Source organism: Furipterus horrens, unplaced genomic scaffold, assembly GCF_987537825.1.
Source record: "Furipterus horrens unplaced genomic scaffold, mFurHor1.1.pri manual_scaffold_4, whole genome shotgun sequence".
NCBI lineage: Eukaryota > Metazoa > Chordata > Mammalia > Chiroptera > Furipteridae > Furipterus > Furipterus horrens.
In genome coordinates this window covers 176,541,413-176,562,641 of record NW_028327174.1, presented here as the reverse complement: position 1 = coordinate 176,562,641, position 21,229 = coordinate 176,541,413, and the positions used below count along the sequence as shown (strand labels likewise).

Below are 21,229 nucleotides of genomic sequence, written 5' to 3'. Positions count from 1 at the left end.
GGGCAAGAGCACTGGTGTTAGAGGCCTTTCGACCTGGACTTGAATCCTGTTTCTCTATCTTTTATTGGCTACTGTGGATATCTCTATTTCTACACATTTTGGGCCTCAGCCTGCTTATTCAGAACTAAGAGTATTAACCTATCAGAATGGCTATTGTCAATATATCAAAAACAAGGGTTGGCAAGGATGTGGAAAAAAGGAGAACCCTTGTGCACTGTTGGCAGGAGTGCAGATTGGTGCAGCCACTGTGGAAAATGTATGGAGTTTCCTCAAAAAATTAAAAATGGGTCTGCCTTATGACTCAGTGATTCCACTTCTGGGTATATAGCCAAAGAAACCTGAAACACTAATTCAAAAGAATGTCTGCACCCCTATGTTCATTGCAGCGTTATTCACAACAGCCAAGATATGGAAGCAGCCCAAGTGCCCATCAACAGATGAGTGGATAAAAAAGCTGTGGTATACACATGCACATGCGTGCATGCACAATGGAATATTACTTGGCCATAAAAATGAATGAAACCTTGACATTTATGATAGCATGGATGGACCTAGAGGGTATTATGCTCAGTGAAATAAATCAGTCAGAGAAAGACAAATACCATATGATTTCACTTATATGTGGAATCTAAAAAACAATATAAGTGAACAAACAAAATTGAAACAGACTCAGACACGGAGAGCAAACTCATGAGTGCCAGAGGGCAGGGGTGTTGCAGGATTGGGTGAAAGAGGTAAAGGGATTATGAAGTACAAACTAGTAGCTACAAAATAGTCAACAGGGATGTAAGTCGTCGTCGGCAGCCGTCCGTCTCGAGAGACGATGGTGTAGCTTCTTAAGAGTCTTATCTGCACCGCCGAGAATGGTTGTGCATTCCGACTCGGGAGTGACACGGTATCTGTCTCCTCCCGTGTTGAATCGACATCTTGCGATGACGCTGGAGTGTCCTCTCCAGTGGAGCTGAAGCTACAGAGCCTGGGCAGGGTGATATGGAGGGTCTGCTGTTGCCCATGCAGCAGACCCCCCCTCTCTTCGCAGCTGAAGGATCCAAGGGAAAGACGGAGTCAATACAGCTTGGCTTCAGGTGCGCCACAGGAGTTGCCGGTGTTGACTACAACGTCAAACCGCCTTAGGGACTCCGGCTCCGGATTTTCTGTCGGGGTTTACTCCCTTAGCCTTTCCCCTGAAGAGCTATGCCGCAAGGCAGCGGAGGTTTTTTGAAGTCAGAGTTTTCCTTCTCTGAGGGATGTAAGTAAAGCATAGGGAATATAGTCGATAACATCGTGATAATTGTGTATGGCGCCGGGTCGGGTACTGGAAATATTGAGGGGAACACTATGTAAAGTATGTGATTGTTTAACCACTAAGCATACACCTGAAACCAATATAAAATAAAATTGAAAGAAAAGACAACTAAGGGTGTTGATCTGTATCAGTGGTTCTCAGCCCTCCCTGGGCATCACAATCACCTGGAAAATTTTTAAATAATACTGATGCCTGGACTCCGTGCCCAGAGATTCTGATTCAGTTGGTTTGGATTGGAACCAAGTCATTAATATTTTAGAAAATCTCCCCAGTTGACGCCAGTGTGCAGCCAAGGTCGAGAACCCCAGAGCTAGATGATCTCGCAGGTTCCTCCAGTTCTGCAGTTCAGCAGTGTGAGTAGGCACCTGCAGTCTTTGCCCATGGAAGGAAGTTTTAGGGGGCAAAAGCCAAAGGAACAGTGATGCCAGGCCATCTAGTCAAAGTGTGCATTATCTCAAATGGTGCAGGAAATGTCAGTGCCAGTTAATATTTTGCACCCAACATGATTTAGACCTGGGGCATATATTGTACTCCAAGCCCATTGTAAGCACAATGGACCATTTATTCACTGAACAGTAACCACTGTAATTACCTACAGGGCAAACATATGAGGTTGTTCAAGCAACAATTAATTGTGGACCTGGAACTAATGGGACAATAATGGTAAAGCATCAACCAGACTGTGATTCAGAAATCACATCAGAAAACCAACATTTTTCAGATGGTATTAGATAAGCATTTCAGGGGGTGTGATGGCACATATACCATCCCAGGCCCTGAAATAGTTGCTCCCTGATTTTTCTAATAGTTCCTCCTTATCCTGGTAATTGTAGCAGGCTTAACGTATTGTTTTAATATTTAGAGAAGAATCATAAACACTAGGTTTTAGGGGACTGCAGAGAGCTTCTATTTGCTGAACTCACTGTGGAACCTAAATATCACCTGCAAGCTAGGGCGCTGACCTTGTCTGGGTTGTAGAATCCCCTTGGTGACTCTCATGGAAGCTATGGATCCTCTTTTCAGAAAAATGTGTCTCTACATGCACATACACACCCACACAAGCTTTTTCATACAGTTTTGGGGGAGCTCATAGACACCTTGAAACCCCTCTGTGTTTTCTCTAGGTCATGGTTCGGCCTCTCTTTGCATACCTCCAGACACAGGGATCTCACTACTTACAACAGCAGGCCTTTCATTGCTGGACAACTCTGATTACAAGTGTTCCTCAATGTGTCCTGCTGAAATTTTCCTCTCTGTAGTTTCTTCTGATTGGTCCTTATAGTATCCAGGATTTCTTTTTTAATAGCCATTCTATCCTTGACCTTTACCAGTCTTGGGATGATGTCCCTTCTCTATGAGGATCTTAAAAATTGGTTCCTGTAAGTGTTCTTTAGTTCCAGGTGACAGCGGATGAGCTGCTGTGTGTTCAGCTCCAACAGATGGGATCTGTTGAGACTGCTGAGGGGATGTGCGCAATCCAGGGATCCTGGGTAGTGGCTGTGTGCCCTTTGAGCCAGGCCAAGAAAAGGGACACGATCTCCACTGCCCCAATCTGCCAGCATCTCTGGGGGAAAGGAGTGCTTCCTCAGGTGACAAGAGCACCTTCAGCTGGGGTCCAATGGTGCCAGGATGTTATTTCCTGGATGCTGAAATTGGACTCTCAGAAGTAATAGGTCTGGAGCTGCTGCTGGGACAGGCAGTTGTTTGAAAAGAAAGCTGATGTGAGCTTACTTCAGCCATGTCCTTTTTGGATCAAAGATTTAAATGAAACCAAAGAAGGAAGGAAAGAAAGAAGGGAGGGAGGGAGAGATGACAGACAGACTAGAAGGAACCATGAAGGTATTCTTTTATAATCCCAGAGTGGGAAATATGACATGAAATTTAAAATAAATTCAACCACGTTTTTAAAAAACTTCCACATGGCAAAAGAAATGATAAGAAACATCAAAAGCGCCCTAGCTGGTGTGGCTCAGTGGATTGAGCACTGGCCTTCAGCCTGAAAGGTCTCCAGCCCAATTCCCAGTCAGGGCACATGCCTGGGTTGCGGGGGAGGTGGCTGGGAGCATGTGAGAAGCAAACCAATTGATGTTTCTCCCCCTCTCTGTAAAAAAAAGAAAAGGAAAAAAATAAAGAAACATCAAAAGAAAAATATATACAAACTGGACTGGGGGGATTAATAACATATCTCAAAAGGCGAACTTCCTTAATATAAAAGATAATTTCTACCACGTGGTAAGAAAAACCATTCAAATTGGAAAACAGGTAGAGAATGTGAACAGTTTCCAGAAAGAACCTGCAGATTGCTCTCAAACATGGGAAGGGATATTCAGCCTCACTCGTAATAAAATAAATGCACATTAGAACTACAAGATACCATTCTCCCACCATCGGACTGCAAAGATCAAGAAGTTTGATAGGCACTTTATGGGGATTAGGCTGAGAGGAAGGGAGAGCAGAGATCAGAGGAAGTGTTTTGGAAGAGGTGACATTTAAGCTGGGCCCTGTAGGACAGATCATTAAAATCCAATTTAGCAACTTCCTGCCACTTAACAAGAAGAAATAATAAAGGAAAAGATGGGCAGATTTCACTACTGAGTGTAAATTAAAACACACACGAAGTGGGAAAGCAAACAAACCGGGATATTTACAGCAGCTGTAACAACCTGAGTTTGAATGCTATACATATGAAACTCTTCATTAAATTTAATAAGAGAAGCATTAGAATACCGCTCAAAAAAGAAACAGAAGACGTGACAAAGCAATTCCTAAAATAGCACATACTACTAGTTAATGACCACATAGAAAAAGATTTAAACATTATGCATAGCCAATGAATGTGACATGATTCCAGTTTTTCTGGGATAAATCATTATAACATTAGAATAATGTTTTATTTCCTCTGTTGACAAGAAAGTGGTGACATTAGTTCTCTAATCATACCCAGCTAATGGGATGTAGATTGATATAATCCATTTTTTTCAAAATAAGTATCAAGTCTTTAAAAGTGCATATCCTTTACCTGGAAAATTTTGTACCACAGACTTTATCCTATAGAGATAGCCTGAATTTTATTTTATTATTTTTTTAAAGATTTTATTTAGTTATTTTTATAGAAAAGGGAAAAGAGGGAGAAAGAGAGAGAAAGAAACGTCAATATGTGATTGCCTCCTATGCGCCCCCAACTGGGGACCTGGCCTGCAACCCAGGCATGTGCCCTGACTGGGAATCGAACTGGCGATCCTTTGGTTCACAGGCCAGCACTCAGTTCACTGAGCCACACCAGCCAGGGTGAAATAGCCTAAATTTTAAGGAAAAAAAAAATTTTTTTTGTACAAAGATGCTTGTAGAATAATATGACAATAATGACAAAATAGAAATGATCTAAATGCCCTCAAATTAGAAATGATTCAGTAAATTATGTTGTATTTTCATATATTGGAATATTATGCAGCTATGTAAATGTTTACAAGGAGTTTTTAACAGGATGGCTGAATCCCTGTAGGATAATGTTAAGTGGGGGGAAAACAGTTCAGTTACATATGTAGAATGACCTCAAGAATCTTTTTTTTTTTTAATTACTGTGCATGGAAAAAGGACCAGAAGGAAATAGACTACAACATTAATGGTGGATCTTTGGGGAGGTGTAAATTATTAGCCCATTTTTTCCCTCTTTCTCCTTATTTTGTATTTTTAAAATCTTCTCTTCCATTATAATATATCACTTTTACAATAGAAAGATTCAAAAACATCTTGCCCTGTGTGTTTGTGCCCAAGTCAGAACTAAAAGTCTCTTCTGTTCCGGAAGTTCCCAGGCTCAGAGCAGTGAGGCTCCCCCCCGTAAAAGTGTTCTTTCATGTGTGTCTTTCAGCTTTCCTTTGCTGCGACCACGCCTGTTCTAGCTGATAAGAAAAAATACCCTTATTTCTTCCGGACCGTCCCATCAGACAATGCGGTGAATCCAGCCATCCTGAAACTGCTGAAGCACTTCCAGTGGAAGCGAGTGGGCACACTAACCCAAGACGTGCAGAGGTTCTCAGAGGTACGTACGCTTTGCTAGGGGGACGCACTCTCACCAACCTGGTAGCTGCTATCATCTCTGGGCAAGCGCATTATGGCTACACCAGGGACGGACAATACCATAGGGCTTTTAAGCACACTCTTATTAGCAAGACCAAAGCTGTTTTACCGTTGACAAAACAGAGCTGATGGCTGAGGAATTTTATTGTGCCCAGGACAGGAGAAAACTTCCATCCTAGATAGCTCAGGAGTGAAACCCCCACTTTCACTGCCTTCGGCTAAATCGTGTGGCTTATTCCCTCACCATCCCTGTAGATCTGTTGTCCTCATTAGTGACCATCTAAAACCATGGTGTGTCACAATAGCTCTTCTCCTGTGAGGAAAGTTTTGGGGAAGAGCTCGTTTGGATCAAGGACTCCAGGGTCACTGTCATTTGGGTGGGTGTTTCGTTTGTCTGTTTTAATGGCTTACAAACATGCATTATACATGGTGACGTTTTTTTGCCAAAAAAAAAAAAAAATAGCCTAAATATATACAGTGAAACAATACAAGAGTTGCTAACTGCCCTAAATCCCACATTCTCTCCCAAGTGAATCCCACTCTCAGTTCGGTGTTCATCTGCTCAGAACTTTTTCAATGTAATTGTTTAAACCCATGACTTTATACTGTAGATCTTGCTTTTTTCACTTTACAACAGATCTTAGAAGTCTTGATTGACCTCGTTCTTATTAATGGCCCATGGTGTTCTATCAGATGGACAGACAATAGTTTACTGAACCAGATGCCTATGGATATTTATAGCTTTTTAATGTCACGGCCAACACCTTCCCACCTAGGTGTGCATCTTCGTAGTAGATTTCTAGAAGTGGAACTACTGGGTCATTTAAAATAATGAGATAAACTGATTTCCAGAAAAGCTGTTCCAGTTTCTAGTCCCACCAGTGCATCTGAAAATTTCCATTTCCCCACATTCTTACTTAGAGTTCATGTTATCAAATGTTTAAAAAGTTTTCCCACCCAGATAAGTGCAAAATCGTCTCCCACCTTTCTTACTATTCTCCTTGTAGTTCCTACTTGTCTTTTTCCTTCCACATGTGTTCTTTATACTTGGAGCGTCCCCAAAAGGACAAGGCATTTCAGGTGTACTTAACTACCCTAGAGGAAATCACGGAGCCCTGTGGTGTGGAAATATGTGAGTCAGATGTCCAGGTACACCTCAGTGGGAGGAGTTGGAAAGGACCCACCCCTTCCAGCAGAGGGTGTGTGTGGGGTATGTGTGTGTGTGTAATGGTGGGGGCAGGGAGCGCTGGGAATCACCAGACCCGATTTCCACTCCAGCCCTGTTACCTTTTTGAGGCTCTGCCCATCTGTCCCACGGGAAGCAGAGACCATTCGATGCATTGACCTTGGAGGAGTCACCTCTCTTCTCTGAGCTGCGATTTCCTCCCCTGTCCCTGCAGAATTCTTGCCAAAATAAAATGAGTCATGGATTTGAAGGAGCTTGGTAAACTATAAAGTTCATGCACAGAGAAAGATGTTTTGGGAGGTGCTTGAAAAGCAGAAGTGTTTGGCCCCACTGTCTGCGGTCATCCTGCAAGGCAAGCGTTTCCCAGGCAAGGCTGGCCCTCAGCTTCCCACCTCTCTGTCTCAGCCCCTAGGGACAGGCACCAAGGAAACGTGACCTCCAGTGGGAGCGACTCATTGCCAAACCCTGAAGAGGCTTTGCCAGAAGACTGCCCTTTAAGGCAGTGACAAATGTTCTGAAATGGGTATGACACCAGTTGATGGGGGTGGGGGAATCCTGTGGCCCCATTAACATGGGACTCTGCAGCAAGTTGGAAGACCTTCTTTTTTCTAATAGAGTCTTTGGCTGTCAGAGCCTGAGGGGCTCTTAGAGATACCTCCCCCAACCCCCTCATTGTATAGAAGGGGAAACTGATGCCAAGAGAGGGGATAGGGAAAAGTTCAGGGTTTCAAAGCAACTCTGAAGTCATTAAAGATTGTTCACAGAAAAGTCAGGACTGAATCCTGGGGTCCAGATTCCCAGTTCAGACTTCCCAGTGCTCCTTCTTTCCATCCAAACTTCCTGCAGTCACACAGGCACTATGTGTGACCTGGGAGATATGAAAAATCTGATCCAAAGAGGTTAAATTTTCAACCCAGACTTGGTTGAGTGCATTATGGATTCCCCAACACTCTTCCAGCCAACCATCCCGTTGGGAGGGGTGATGGTTCCCATGTGACAGGTGAGGGAACCGAGGCTTGCAGAGGGTGGTTGCTTCTTGACACCCGTGCACATGCTAGTTAGGAGCCCAGCTGAGGCTGGATGCCTGACCCTCTGGACTGTTGGTCAGTGTTTTCTCCATTACCCCGTCCCCACTGGGGTCAGATGTGGGCAGTTTGGTAGCTCCTCTCTATCCCTGCACAGCTGTGTGAGGGCCCTCAGCGGAGTTTCAGGGCATCTCAGCAGGAAACCTCTCTTCTGAGGACAGGATGTCGCTTAGTGGTATTGCTGGCAGGAACCCCTTTCGATTTAAATCTCTCCGCCCAGCTGACTCCTCTCTGTGCCCAAGGGCTTTGCCATCCCTCTCCCAGTGTCTGGGTTGCATTGCTGGAGCGCAGGCCCTGGACACTCGCCAGGGGCTAACAGCTTTTTGTGAGTGCAGAGGAAACTGGATTCTTGTTACGAAACGGGTCGATCAGCAGCATCAAGCACTTCTGTTCCGGACTGGTGCACTGGAAGGAATGTCAAATGAAAGCAGTCCTGAAGTGGAGGGGGCTGGGGTGGGGGTGGGGCCTTAATCCCAAGGAGCTCATTACATTGGGACGGAAAGAGGCGGAGACCTGAGGACTATCCCACCTTGTACCTGCTGCTCCTTTCAGCCCAGCATCACTGAGATTTAAGGCCAGCGCACAGTGACCCAGAAGCCGCACAGGTCTTGGACCAGATGTGCTGATCTCTAGACCTAGCTTTGCTAAGCAATGGCTGTGCGACTCACATACTTCACTTCACCTGTTGACTCGGATGTAGAGCTGCTACTAGGACCAGCATCGGTGGCTGAAAAGATTGAGCTTGCTTCAGCCCTGCCCTCCCTGGGTCAGCATTTTAAGTGAGGTGAGAAGTAGGAAGGATTAGGTAGCAGATGGGCTGATCTCTAAGCCCAGCTTTGCCAAGCAGTGACTGTGACACCAGGTAATTCACTTCCCCTGAATGACATCCTGGTTTCCCTTGTGTAAAATGGGGAGTTTTATACCCCACCCCCGCTCACAGGCACCAGGAAATGAGAGGGGTAGGTGAGAAAACGTAAATGAAAGACTTATGCATACTTGGTGCTCATTAAATGGACATTCTCTGTGCTACTAAGTCATGAGACACACTCTAGGAATGCATGTCCATTCACTCAAAAAATGGTAATGCAATCTAGAATGTGCCAAAGCCTTGTGCTTTCTAGGGCCAGAGAGGAGTGACCATGGCCTTGGGGTGAGGAGGTGTTAGGCCTCCTTCAAGGCGTTCTCAACTCTACTCATTAGAATCACCCGGGAATGTTTTAAATACAAAACAAAATTTAAATTTCTTAAGTTGGGTTTTTTCTCCTTTGTTCCCGCTTTTAACAGCTTTATTGGGATAATTTATGTACTAGACAATTCATCCCATTGTTAGTGTACAGTTCAATTACTTTCAGAAAATTTATAATGGCTGTGCAACCATCATCACGATCTAACTCAAGATGCTCCTGTCATTCTAAACATTCCCTCATGCCCCTTTGTAATCAGCCCTGCCCCCAGCCCCAGGTTCATGTGCTGGCTCTGTAGTTTTGCCTTTTCTGAAAATTTCATATAAATACATTTATATGACATGTAGTTTTGTGTGTGCTTGGCACAATGTTTTTGTGGTTTCTCCATGTGCACGTATCAAAAGTCTATTTCTTTATACAGCTGAGTGTTCCCCTGTAATGAATTGGGTACATTTTTGAATCACTGGGGGAGCTTTACCGATCCCAGTGCCCAGGCCCGGGACAGTGACAGTAGACAACCCCAGCATCAGAACCCATTCGGGCTTTCCTGGGGATTGCAGTGTGGCGCTAGTGTGGCTGTGCTTGACGGTGGCTCAGGAATTCAGGGTGAGAATGGTGCCCTCTGCAGTAGGAGCCCTTGTGCTCAGTGGCTCAGTCTCCTTGGCATGGCTGCCTCCCACCAGCCTGGTGACTGTGGAGTAAGATGGAGAAGGTGGAGAATAGCCTTGATCCAGCACTGGGACTCAGCCAGGTGGAAGACAGAGTCGCGGCAGGTGGTGCAGATTGAGGGTAGTGCTGAGAGGTTGATCTGTGGGGCCCAGGATGGAGAGGGGTGGCCCGGCAGGTAGCCTGTGGCCTTGGAGGAAGTGGAGCTCTGGAAGTGTCTTAGAAACTTGATGATGTGGCGGGGGCAGTGGGGCGTGGAGCTGGAAGGCTGGGAGGCCATGGTCAGAGCTGGAGGATGGATGCAGGGACTGAGGAGCCAGGCCCTGGCCATGTGTGAATAGCTAAAGCAGAGTGCTGTAGAGATCGCCAATATTAGGGGCAAAGAAGTCAGAGGCTGAGTGACATCCACGTGGGCCCTGCAGGCACAGGAGGGAGGCAGGGCTGGGGTGGCCTGAAGGCAGTGAGCAGCAGATAGTAACAGGTATACGGAATTAGGCCTCTCCCTGCAGTTCCAGGTTCCATAATCTACTCAGCCATCTTCAAGTTATTCTTCTGGTTGCCAATTCTGTGATGCAGTTAACCAGCTCTGTACCCTGGGACAGATCACTCAGTCTCTCAGACTCAGTTTCCCTTCCGTAAGTTAAGGGAGGTAGACCAGTTGACTCTTAAGATTGTTCCTAGCTTAAAGAATTTGTGATGAGAGTTTAGAGAGATCTGGTTGATGACCTTGGCCCTGCCATTTTCAGGGGTGCGGGCGTGAGTATTATTTACCTCTTGGTGCCTCCATTTCTTTGTCTTAAAAATGGGGATAATAACAGTGCTAACTAGCTCTTAGGGTTGTCATGAAGATTAGATGTGCTCAGAAACTTAATGTGCTAAGAGAAGTGCCTGGCTCATGATAAGCACCATAAAGGGGGCAGCTATAAGTTATGTTTCCTATCATCTAGAATCTGGTTCCTTAGCCCACGGCTGGCCCAGGTATGCGGTTGCGTTTCGTGCCTGCCATAAGCACCATGCCCCTTCCTCCCTGGGCCCGGAGACTCCCTGCCCAGGCCTTCTGGGGCTGACCTTTCCACCCCAGAGGCCTCCCCCAAGTATAGGGACCCATAGAGGCCCTTGATCTGTTCAAGACCAAAAGGGCACCATCTGTAGAGACGCCCCTTCAAAGCATCAGCCCGTTTAGCTGTCCCCAGCCCTGCCTGGCCCTTTGAAGCCTTCCCTGCTGGCCAAGTCACCATCTGCCCTACCAAAGGGATCTCTGGGCACTTCCTCTGAAGTTACCACTTACTGTTATGGAGCGGGAGCCTGAGGGACACTCCTACAGTGGAGGGCGGGGTACCTTGTGCCTGCATCTAATCCAGGAGCCCACTTGTTAGAGTCATCAGCTGTCCCTGCAGCTCTGAGCAGGAATGAGCTCCTCAGCATGGCTGGAGAGTCCCTGTATGGTCCCCTGAGACCTCCTCCTCTGTCTCACCTTCAGGCAGGTTCCCCTTTGGTCCAGCCACAGCTTCGTGCTGGCTTCTCTCTGAGGTGGGAACATCCTCCTCTCCCACACCTGGCTCACCCTGCCTCCCCAGGCTGGATCAGGTGTGGTGGCACCCCTGTGCTCCTCTCCCTCAGGCTCCTCCCTGTACCAGTTCCTTGCACAGTGCAGTGTAATACATCGTCTGCCTCCTCATCCATCACCCACTACCACGGGACTGGAGAGCCCTTGTGGACCAGAGTCACACTGGCCTCTCTGTCCCCTCCCCCTGCTTGCTACTTGGCACATGTGTGGTCAGTAAGGAATCTGCCCATTAAGCCAAATGCTTAGGGGCAAACACAGTGGTTTGCCCTCTGTTGCCCTTCGTCTGTCCGCACCTAGGGTGGCGCAGTGGGGTGGAGGGTGCTGAGAAATACCAGCCCCTCTGCTGGGTCACCGGGGGCCACTGGGACGAAGGGAGGCGCTGGCCAAGCCAGCATGTCACGCTCCCACAGAACTCACTGCAGGCCACGCTGCTGTTTCCTAACTCGGTCCTTTTTGGATGTGACATTGTTTGTTGGTGGGGATTCTTCTCGAGATCTCAATGGGTGGCCTACTGGAGTCAGCAGTGGCCAGGGATGTGCCACGTGGTTGCTTCCGGGTAGCGCTGGGAACGCACACGCGGGTGTTTGCCTCTGAGTGATTTTCCTGGGCTTCGTCATCCTGGGAGGCTCATTCTGAGTTGTCAGCACTTCAGAATCCTCTTTCCAGGGTCAGGTAATCCCATTCCCTGGAGCAGTGGTTCTCAAAGTAGGGTCCCTGGACCAGCAGCATCAGTGTCCTCGTCACTTGGGAACTTGTTAGAGAACACATTCCAGGACTCCCCCCTCCCCCAGGCCCTCTGATGCATTTGAGAGCCCCTGTATTGGAGGAGTGGGCAGCCTCCCGATGAGGCCACCGTGCTCCTAAGCCCCCTTTGCCTGAGAGAAGGGTCGGGCTCGCTGGAGGGGCTGAGCACCTTTGGTCCATGCCGTTGGCTTCCCTGCAGGCTGCAGGATCACCGGGACAGCCCACATACCCAAAGATCCTCTAACGTTAGGAGTCAGGGGGACTCCTGACTGATCAGATCTTAATCCTAATGGTCCTAGTATCCTGTCCATGCCCCAGATTTTTCTTTTTCTTTTCTGAAGAACTTGTAGTGCTTTTAGGTGACTTAGCTGTCTGCCCCCAGGCAAGAAACATCCTCTCCTTTTTGGCCTCTTATCTCCAGCTCTGGGAGATATCTGGCCAGGTGGCCGGGCAGCAGGGACTGCTTTACATTTATCCATCTTGCCCATACCGAGGCTCTATCTGTGGCAGCCTCTTGGACATTGCAGGGGGGTGGGGGAGTGCATTATTTCCCAGGGTGGTGTGTATATGTGACATGATTTGTATACCGTTTTAATAGATATGTATTTTTTATTATATACTAGGGGAAAAGATTACCAGTCCATCAAAACTGCACTTCGTGTATGTTATTGTTTAGGATGGAACCCTCATTTGAAAAGTGAGACTGTTTAAAGGAAAATGCTAAGCTAGCAAGCCCCTAGGCGGTGGGCTTATGCTGTGAAATTGCCTCTAAGGGGATGTTAGAGACTGCAATTTGGGGACCACTGGGAGGGGTGAAGCCAACAGGGCTGCCTGTTCATTTAACAGATGGGTATGAATGAGGGGTGGAGGGTGGTACTGGCAATAGGTATTTCCCTGAAGCCCTGGTCCAATGCAAATATTCAAGGGAGAGACACAAAGTCAAGGTCAAGAATGGGTCCCACAGGCCTTCAGCCTTCTGAGGCCCAGGCCCATGAGGCAGACTCTGGGGTTCAAGCAGCACTTCTCCCTTCACCTGAGTGCCCCTAGGGAGAGTGTAGCTCACCAGAAGGTGCCCTGACCCATCCATCCCTTCAGAGGGGGAAGATCCCACTTGGGTGAGAGCCACCGCCCAGGAGGCTCTGCAGTTTCCAGTGCTCTTGCTGCCCTGGTGGCCTGTCTGGGAGCACGTCCAAGGCTTTTTGTCCAGTGGTGGCTGCAGCGGCTAAGCCTCTGCACAAAAAGCCTCTAAGCGGGGTGCCTTGTTCTGGCTCGGAGCTTCTGCCCTCAGGAGAGATGACCCACTATGCTCCTCCTTCCTCTGCTCCAACCAGGCTGGGGATGGCTGCCTTGTCTGAAGGGAGGGAGGAAGACCCTAGGGCTTGGTGGATGCCTCCTCCTTAGGCCTCCATGCCAGGTCCTCAGAGCTCAGCGCTCTCCCACCACACATATACCAATTGTTAAAAGAACGCAGCTGTCCTGAACCCTGCTCACAGCGGGCTGGGTGTCTTGGCTGTGGGGCTGTGGCACCAGCGCCAGCACCAGGGCTAACACAAGGCTGGGTGAGGGCCACTCCCAGCCCCCCAGAGCTGTGATATAAGAAAAATACATGCTCCACCCAGGCCGATGGATCCTGGAACAGGGGGTGAGTGAGGTCGCTGAAGGAGATCCTGGACATCTCTGTGGTTCGCGGGGGGGGGGGGGGGGGGGGGGGGCAGGTTCTGGCCATCCATGGTGACCTCAAAGTCCCCACCAGGGATACTTCCTCAGGCCTCTTGCATAGCCACTGGGCCTGATTCCCAGGGCATGACTCCAGCCCCAGGAAGCCACTATTGCACCAGGACCTGGGGTAGGGAAATATAATTATGACATCATCTGCCATTTATGGGAAGCCTACTTGTGCAGGTGATGACATTCAGTCACCCAGCATGGTACCGTCTCTGTTTTGTAGAGCAGACTCACTCAGGAAGGATTAAGTCACTTTGCCAAAGCCTCACAGCCAAGAGGTGGCAGGTGTGGATGTGAATCCAGGCCTGTGCCTGCCCTTGTGGAGAGGAGGCCACAGGGCTAGCTGGGCCAGCATCCCCACCCACCTCCACTGAAGCCCCACCAGGAAGCAAGGAGGTGGATATACAAACGAACCAACCCATTGTCTCAAGGGGAGCTCCTCATAGCCCCCTGGAATTTTCACCATGAGATTCTGCCTTTAATTTTTATGTTTATTATTTTCCCAGATCTTGAGTCTCAGAGGCCTTCACTGTCCCTCTGCACCTGCTCCTACCGCACTTCCCAGGATATCTGGCTAACAGGGCCGTGCGTCTTGTAGCATGTAGGGCCACAGAGCTATTCTGGTAGATTCTGGCTGCAGTTTTCCCCAAGGCCCATCTGCCGGGCTTGAGTACTGCCAGGCAACATGAGCAAAGGAGTGGAGTTGGAAGGTATGTGGAGCCTTTAAGAAAAGGCAACTAGTCTGTTGGGATTGGGTAGCTCAGTGCGCAGGGTGAGAAGAGGAAGGACAGGCTGGAAGGAAGGAAGGATGGTGAAGACCCTGCATGTCTCTGTGTTGGGACTGTACCTTCCAGCAGTAGGGAGGTTTTTAAATAGGGGGCGAGAGATGGTAGTGATCCTGAGGGCAGGGTGGGGCAAGCAGACTAGAGTCCAGGAAACCAGCCAGGTGGTTACTGTAGTACTTCAGAAGAAAAATAATGAGACCGTAGTTCCTTTCTTACATAAAAACCTCAAATTCTCTTTGTTTTTATTTTTGCTTCTTTAAAATACTAATTATTGTTTGCTAGCCATAATATTGATATGTACTCAGAGCAGAAAACTTGAAAGACACAGAGGAGCACAAAGGAAAATGAAAAATCAGCCATAACCTACCCACTGAAAGGTCATTGTTAACATCTACAGGCGTATGTCTTGACAGGTTTTTCAGTGCACGTAAGGGGACATGTATTGTGTAAGCAAATACTTGCTCTTACTGTAGAACTGGCTTCTTTAATTTAGCAATTTGGTGCGAATGTTTTTCCAGGCCTACAGATACCCTCCACCACCGCGACTCATCATGGCCTGTTCACTCTGGGCCTGGCGACACCATGAATAGCCCCTCACCTGTCCCACAGCCCCCTCTGATGTGTTTTGGGCTGTTTTCTTCCGGTTTTAGATATCCTACAATCTGTGCCCTTCCTTCCTATATTCCAGTAGTTCTGCAAATATTCTGCTAATTGATGGTCTTCTTAATTGTTTTCCAGGACCATTAAGAGATTTTTTTCTAAAAAAAAAATTGGACAGTATGGCTTTATACTTAAAAAAATCTTTGCCATTTTGGGGAATTGGGGCTAGGGCAGGAGGTTGATGTACATTCTCTGGTGCTCCGTTCTGCCATAGCTGTTGAAAAGACTCTACCCTGTGGACAGGCCACAATCACTCAAGGAAGTTCCCAGTACATGGAGATAGTTGCCAATTTTTCCTGATTACAAAACAACAATGCAATAAGCTCACACTTGTATTTTTATATAAACATCTCTGATTATTTTCGAAGGATAAATTTCTAGAAATATTGTATGCACATTTTTGGAACCTTTTGTACATGTTGCCAAATTGCCCTCCAGAAAGATCATGCCAATTTAGAGTTTCGCGACAGTATATGAGAGTATTCGTTGCCAACATTGCATTTTATTCTCATTTGATCCTTGGCAATTGGTATTTTAATTTGCATTTCTTTGATTACTACTAAGATTGAATTTCTTTTTTACTAGGAATCTTTTTCATTTCTGTTTCTTCTTTTGCAAATTGGCTGTTCATGTTATTGGCACCTTTTCTGATTGGAGTGTTCTTTTTCTTACTGATTTATTAGAGTTTTTTATAAAGTAACGATATTAGCTCTTGGTCACGTTTGTTGCAGCTCCATCCCCAGGTTCATGTGACATTTAATTTTGCTTTTTATGTTATTTGATAATATTGAACTCTTAAATATTTAATGTAGTCAAATTTATCAAGACAACTTTTTCACTTTTAATTTTATGCTTGGCATGCTCTTCCCATCCCAAGCATTTTTGTATACATTCCCCTACATTTTCTTCCAATACTTTTATTACTTTATTTTTAAATTTATCCAGCATTTCAGCATATGGCCTCAAATATCAAACCTTTCTTTCTTTTGCCCCCATGTCATTCAATAATCCTTCTAGTTAATATATCTTTTCCTGATTCACCTAAAATATCTATGCTAAATTTTATCTTTAGAAAATAATATACATTTTTATATAAACTATAAACTGGTTATATATAATAGAAATACAATGCAAGCCACATATATTATTTTAAATATTATAGTAACCATGTTTAAAAACTGAAAGGATATAGCCCTGGCTGATGTGGCTCAGTGGACTGAACACCAGCCTGCAAACTGAAACATTGTTGGTGTGAATCCCAGTCAGGGCACAGGCCTGGGTTGCAGACCAGGTCCTCAGTTCGGGGTCTTGCAAGAAGCAAACTGTGGGTTGATGTTTCTCTCCCTCTTTTTCTCCTTCCCTTCCCCTTTCTCTAAAAAACTGAAAGGATATAGATAAAATTAACTTTAGTAATATCTAATAATATTTTATTTTATGCAATACATCTGAAATATTATTATTTTAGCATGTGAAACTAGCTATTTCAAATGCTCAATAACCACATGTGGCTAGTGGCCATCATATTGGACAGTATGGCTTTATACTGTTTCTGAGTTCCTAAATTTTGTTCCATTGATCTTTCTATTCTGGGACTGGCCTCCCAGTGTTCTGAATATTATTCCATGAACTTCTGAGCCAGGCATAGGTTAATGTGGTAGACTCCTCCTTTGTCATTCTGGAATTCAAGATGATGGAAGTTCAGCCATTTTCAGTACATGGCTCTGAAGTTCCTTTGGGAGGCTGGAAGGGAAATACCCATGGAAGGGTATCGCGGGGAAGATGTCCATGGGCTAGGCCTGCAAGTGACACACATCACTCACATTCCATCCACTGTGAATATTATACAGTCCTCCCTTTATTTTTCATAATTGCCTTTATTTTCACTGATTTAATTTTTGTAAGATTCCAAAACTATGTGGTAGGTGTTTTTATTTGGACTTCAGTAACTCCAGAATTAATTTTGGGGATATTTGACATCTTTATAATACCAAGTCAATCCATTTTTGAGCATAGAACATCTCTCTGTTCAAAATTTCTTATTGGGTCCTCAGAAAAGTTTTGTCATTTTCTTCATATAGATCCTTTCCATTTCCTGTAGGTTTATTTTAAAGTGTTTATATTGCCTTAGGGAATGGGATCTATTTTCCTTGACATTTTGAAAGTGGTTATTGCTGGGATATAGGAAAGCTATTGATCAGTGTATATACATCTTATGACTGACCATATTCAATTCTAATTACTTTTGGTAGTTTTTCCTCTTATTTCCCTTAGGATTTCTAGGTAGACAACAAACCAACTGGAACAAAAATAAATTTACTTTGTTTTCCAGCCTTACAGTATCTTTATCTAAATGATTCCTTATGAGGCAGTACTGCATAGTGGTTAGAACAGAATGACTGCTTAGGTTCTGATTCTGGCTCAGCTACTTAATAGCTGGATGACCCTGGGCAAACTGTTTAACTTTTCTGAGTCCCTGGTAATTGGAGCATATTCGTATTACCTCAGGTATTATGAGTATTAAAATAGTTAATACATGTAAATCACTTAGGACTTAGAACAGTACCCAGAGAAACACCTAATATATATCAGCAATTATTACTGTTGTTATTATTGCCTAATTCACTAAATGTCCTGGAGTTATATTTAAAAATAGTGATAATAATGAATTGTCTTGTTCTTGACTTTAATGACAATGTTGTTTGTAAGATATGATGATTAGGCTGTTGAAGAAAGATAGTCTTCTTATGTTAAGGGATGTTATGTTTTTTATTTATTCAATATTTGAACCAGATACATATGTTGAAATTTCAGATTCTTTTTTGGAATCCATTTTGCTCTGTTAGTGTGACAAATTATAATTATCAATTTCCTCATGTTCATTCCATAATACAAGCTCTGTACAGGAGGTATCCAGCCATATAATGTGAAAAATAGAGACATTTATTGAGGAAGATACAAGATACAAGAAATATTATACATGGGGCAGTGGTGCTCCAGTCCGCTTCAAAGTAGGCACCTTGGGACCTTACATAGTTCTCCCACTTGCCATCAGCTGCCCTGTCGGATTTTCCTGAATCTCATCGAGAGTCCGAAATCTTCCCTTTCAAAAGTGATTTTAGTTTTGGGAAAAGCCAAATTGGGCTGTAGAGGGGCTGAGTCACCTGGGCGACTTGGTGTTTTGCCAAAAAACTCTGCACAAGACATGATGCATGAATGAGCATGTTATCATAATGAAGCTGCCAATCACCAGGTGCCCATAGCTGCAGCCTTCTGAATAATTGAAATAGTTTCTGTGGAGAAATGTTCAAGCTTAATGTAAAATTTGATGCATATTCGTTGCTCTACTCAGTCATTTTGAATATGACGGCTATACAGTACACATGCTCACTCAACAGCATCTACCGCCCCACTGACTAGTACAGTGAAGTTGTCATTGTTCACACATATGCATTTCAGTCCATTCTTCTTGACTGCCAGGTTACATTGATGTGGTGCAAACCGTTCTTATTATATTAACATTGGCTGCACTTTTTCTGGACAGACTTCTTACATTTATTCATTTGAAACATATTTGTTGAGTGCTTAAGCATGTGTTGGGCACTGTTGTAGGTACTGTGGACACATCAGCGAATGAAACGAAGTCCCTCCCCTCAAGGAGCTTGAGTGGGGAGACAGGTGATACACAGCAATAAGCAAATAAATGTATATGTCAGATGATGATAAGTGCTGGGAAGAAAGTGAAATGGCTCAGGAGAATAGAATGTCCCATGAGGGGTGGGGTGAGGTCAAGGAGAGATTCAAAGACAAGGTGACATTTGAGCAGACACCTAAGGCAGTGAGGGGCGACTCATAGGAAATCTTGGAGAAGATGGGTCCAGAAAGAACAGCAAAGGTTCTGAGATGGGAGTGATTCTGGTGGTGCTGGAGCCATTCAGGGAGAACATTAGGGCTGGAACAGAGTGGACAAGGAGGAAGTGGAACAGTTGTTGGGGGTGGAGATTTCTGGCTCTTACAAGACATTTGCGAGCACTTTGGCTTATACTCTGAGTCACTTGAGAAACTATTAGAGAGTATTGGGGTTTCTTTGTTTTTATTTTAAAAAAAAAATTCACATTACCATTTTAAAGTTTACAATGAAATGGTTTTAGGTATGTACATAATGATGTGAAATCATAACCACTATGTAATTCCAGAACATTTTCACCACCCTGAAAGGAAATCTCATATTCCTTAGCAGTCACTCATTTCCCCATCCCCCTGCCCCTGACAACCACAAATCTTTCTCTGTCTGTGGATTTGCTTATAATAGACATTTTCAGAAGGGTGTGAGGTAGGGGACACGGGCGAAAGTGTCCAAAAGATACAAACTTTTAGTTATAAAATGAATAATTTCTGGCTTATTTGTATATCTTCTTTGGAGAAATGCCTATTCAAATCCTTTGTGCTATTTTTAATTGCAGTCTTTTTGTTGTTAAGTTATAAGTTCTTTATATATTTTGGATATTAGATGTTTGTCAGATACATGACTTGTAAATATTTTCTCTCATTCTTTGGGTTGTCTTTGCACTTTTTTAAAAAATATGCTTTATTGGTTATGCTGTTATAGTTGTCCCAATTTCTTTTCCCTTTGTTCCCCTCCACCCAGTGACCCCCCTCCAGTTGTCCCCCACCTTATTCCATGCCCATTGGTTGTGCATATAGTTCTTCTCAACATCTTCCTATCTACTCCACTCCCTCCTACTATGCTTCTTAATTCCTATACCATCTCCCTCCCTTTTCCCCCTGCCCCCTCCCTGCTGACGTCCCCACTGACCACCCCCCATAATGTTCCCCATACTTATAATTCTTTCCCCACTCTCGTTGCCTACTTAGTTTGCCTTTGTTTCAATTCCCTAGCTTCTATTGTTGGTTGTTGTGATACAGTTTTCATTTTAATGTTCATAGTTTTGATCCCCTTTCTCCTAAACAAGTCCCTTTAACATTTCATATAACAGTGGTTTGGATATAATGAATTCCTTCAGTTTTACTTTGTCCTGGAAGCACTTTCTCTGCCCTTCTATTCTGAATGACAGCTTCACTGGATAGAGTAATCATGGTTGTAGGTTTTTGCTTTTCATTACTTTGAATATTTCTTGCCATTCCCTTCTTGCCTGCAGTTTCTTTTGAGAAATCAGCTGATAGTCTTATTGGGACTCCTTTGTACGTAATTCTCTTCTTCTCTCTTGCTGCTTTTAAGATTCTCTGTTTATCCTTAAGTTTTGACATTTTGATTATAATGTGTCTTGGTGTAGTTCTCCCTGGGTCCAGTTTATTTGGAACTCTCTGTGCTTCCTGGACTTGTAAGTCTATTTCCTTCCCCAAGTTAGGGAAGTTCTGCTTCATTATTTTTTCACATAATTTTTCAATTTTTAATTGTTCTTCTTCACCTTTTGGCAGCCCTATGATTTGGACGTTTGCCCGCTTATAGCTGTCCGATAAGTTTCTGAGCCTCTCCTCATTTTCCTCACTTCTCGTTTCCTCTTTCTGCACTGGTTGACTGTTTGTTCCTTCCCTATGTTCCAATTTGTTGATCTGACCCCTGGTTTTCTTTCCCTCGCCACTAGTTTCATATATGTTTTTGTTCATTTCAGCAGGACTAGCCTTCATTCCTTCCATGTCTTGTTTAAGATCTGCTGTTAGGTCTGTAAGCATTTTTATAACCAAAGCTCTGAACTGTGCCTCAAAAATATTTCCTATCTGCTGAGCCATTAGATTAGATATTTGCTGTCTGGTCAGCTGTGTCACCGGGATCTCTTATCATGATCCCTGCCATCCTGACAGTTTTGTGTTTATCTTTGCTTCCTGGGTGGGGCTGCCATACTTCCTACACTATAGGGGTTGGAGCCCCATGCACTCGTCACAACCAGGCGACCCTTCTCACCACACTGTGGCATTTTTTGTGCAGGTGGGGGTCCAAGATGGATTCCTGCCATTCACTCTTCACTAAGAGACCTGGAGCCTCCTTCTCTGTCCCACCCACTCCACATCTCACAGTCTAAGGCAATGGTGGTCTACTGCCGTCCCACTGCCATCACCACAGCTGCTGCTGCCAGCACAGCTTGACCTCTCCTCCTCAGCTTCACCCCTCCTACCCGTCCGGATGAGCACCACTTCTTTATAACTTCATACATTGGATTTCCATTTATTTTCTGGAACTTATGGTTATTTGTTTTTATGGTAGTTGTATTCCTTCTTAGTTGTGGAG

The 21,229-nt window shown here is 44.9% G+C and overlaps 1 protein-coding gene across 1 annotated transcript in view; it reads left to right on the top strand.

Moving 5' to 3' along the window:
* Positions 1-21,229, top strand: part of GABBR2 (gamma-aminobutyric acid type B receptor subunit 2) — a 340,480-nt gene that overhangs the window by 126,911 nt on the left and 192,340 nt on the right. Inside the window, exon 3 of the mRNA XM_090274483.1 lies at positions 5,175-5,345. Within this exon, the coding sequence (XP_090130609.1) occupies positions 5,175-5,345 (171 nt within the window). The remainder of the gene's footprint in view (positions 1-5,174; positions 5,346-21,229) is intronic.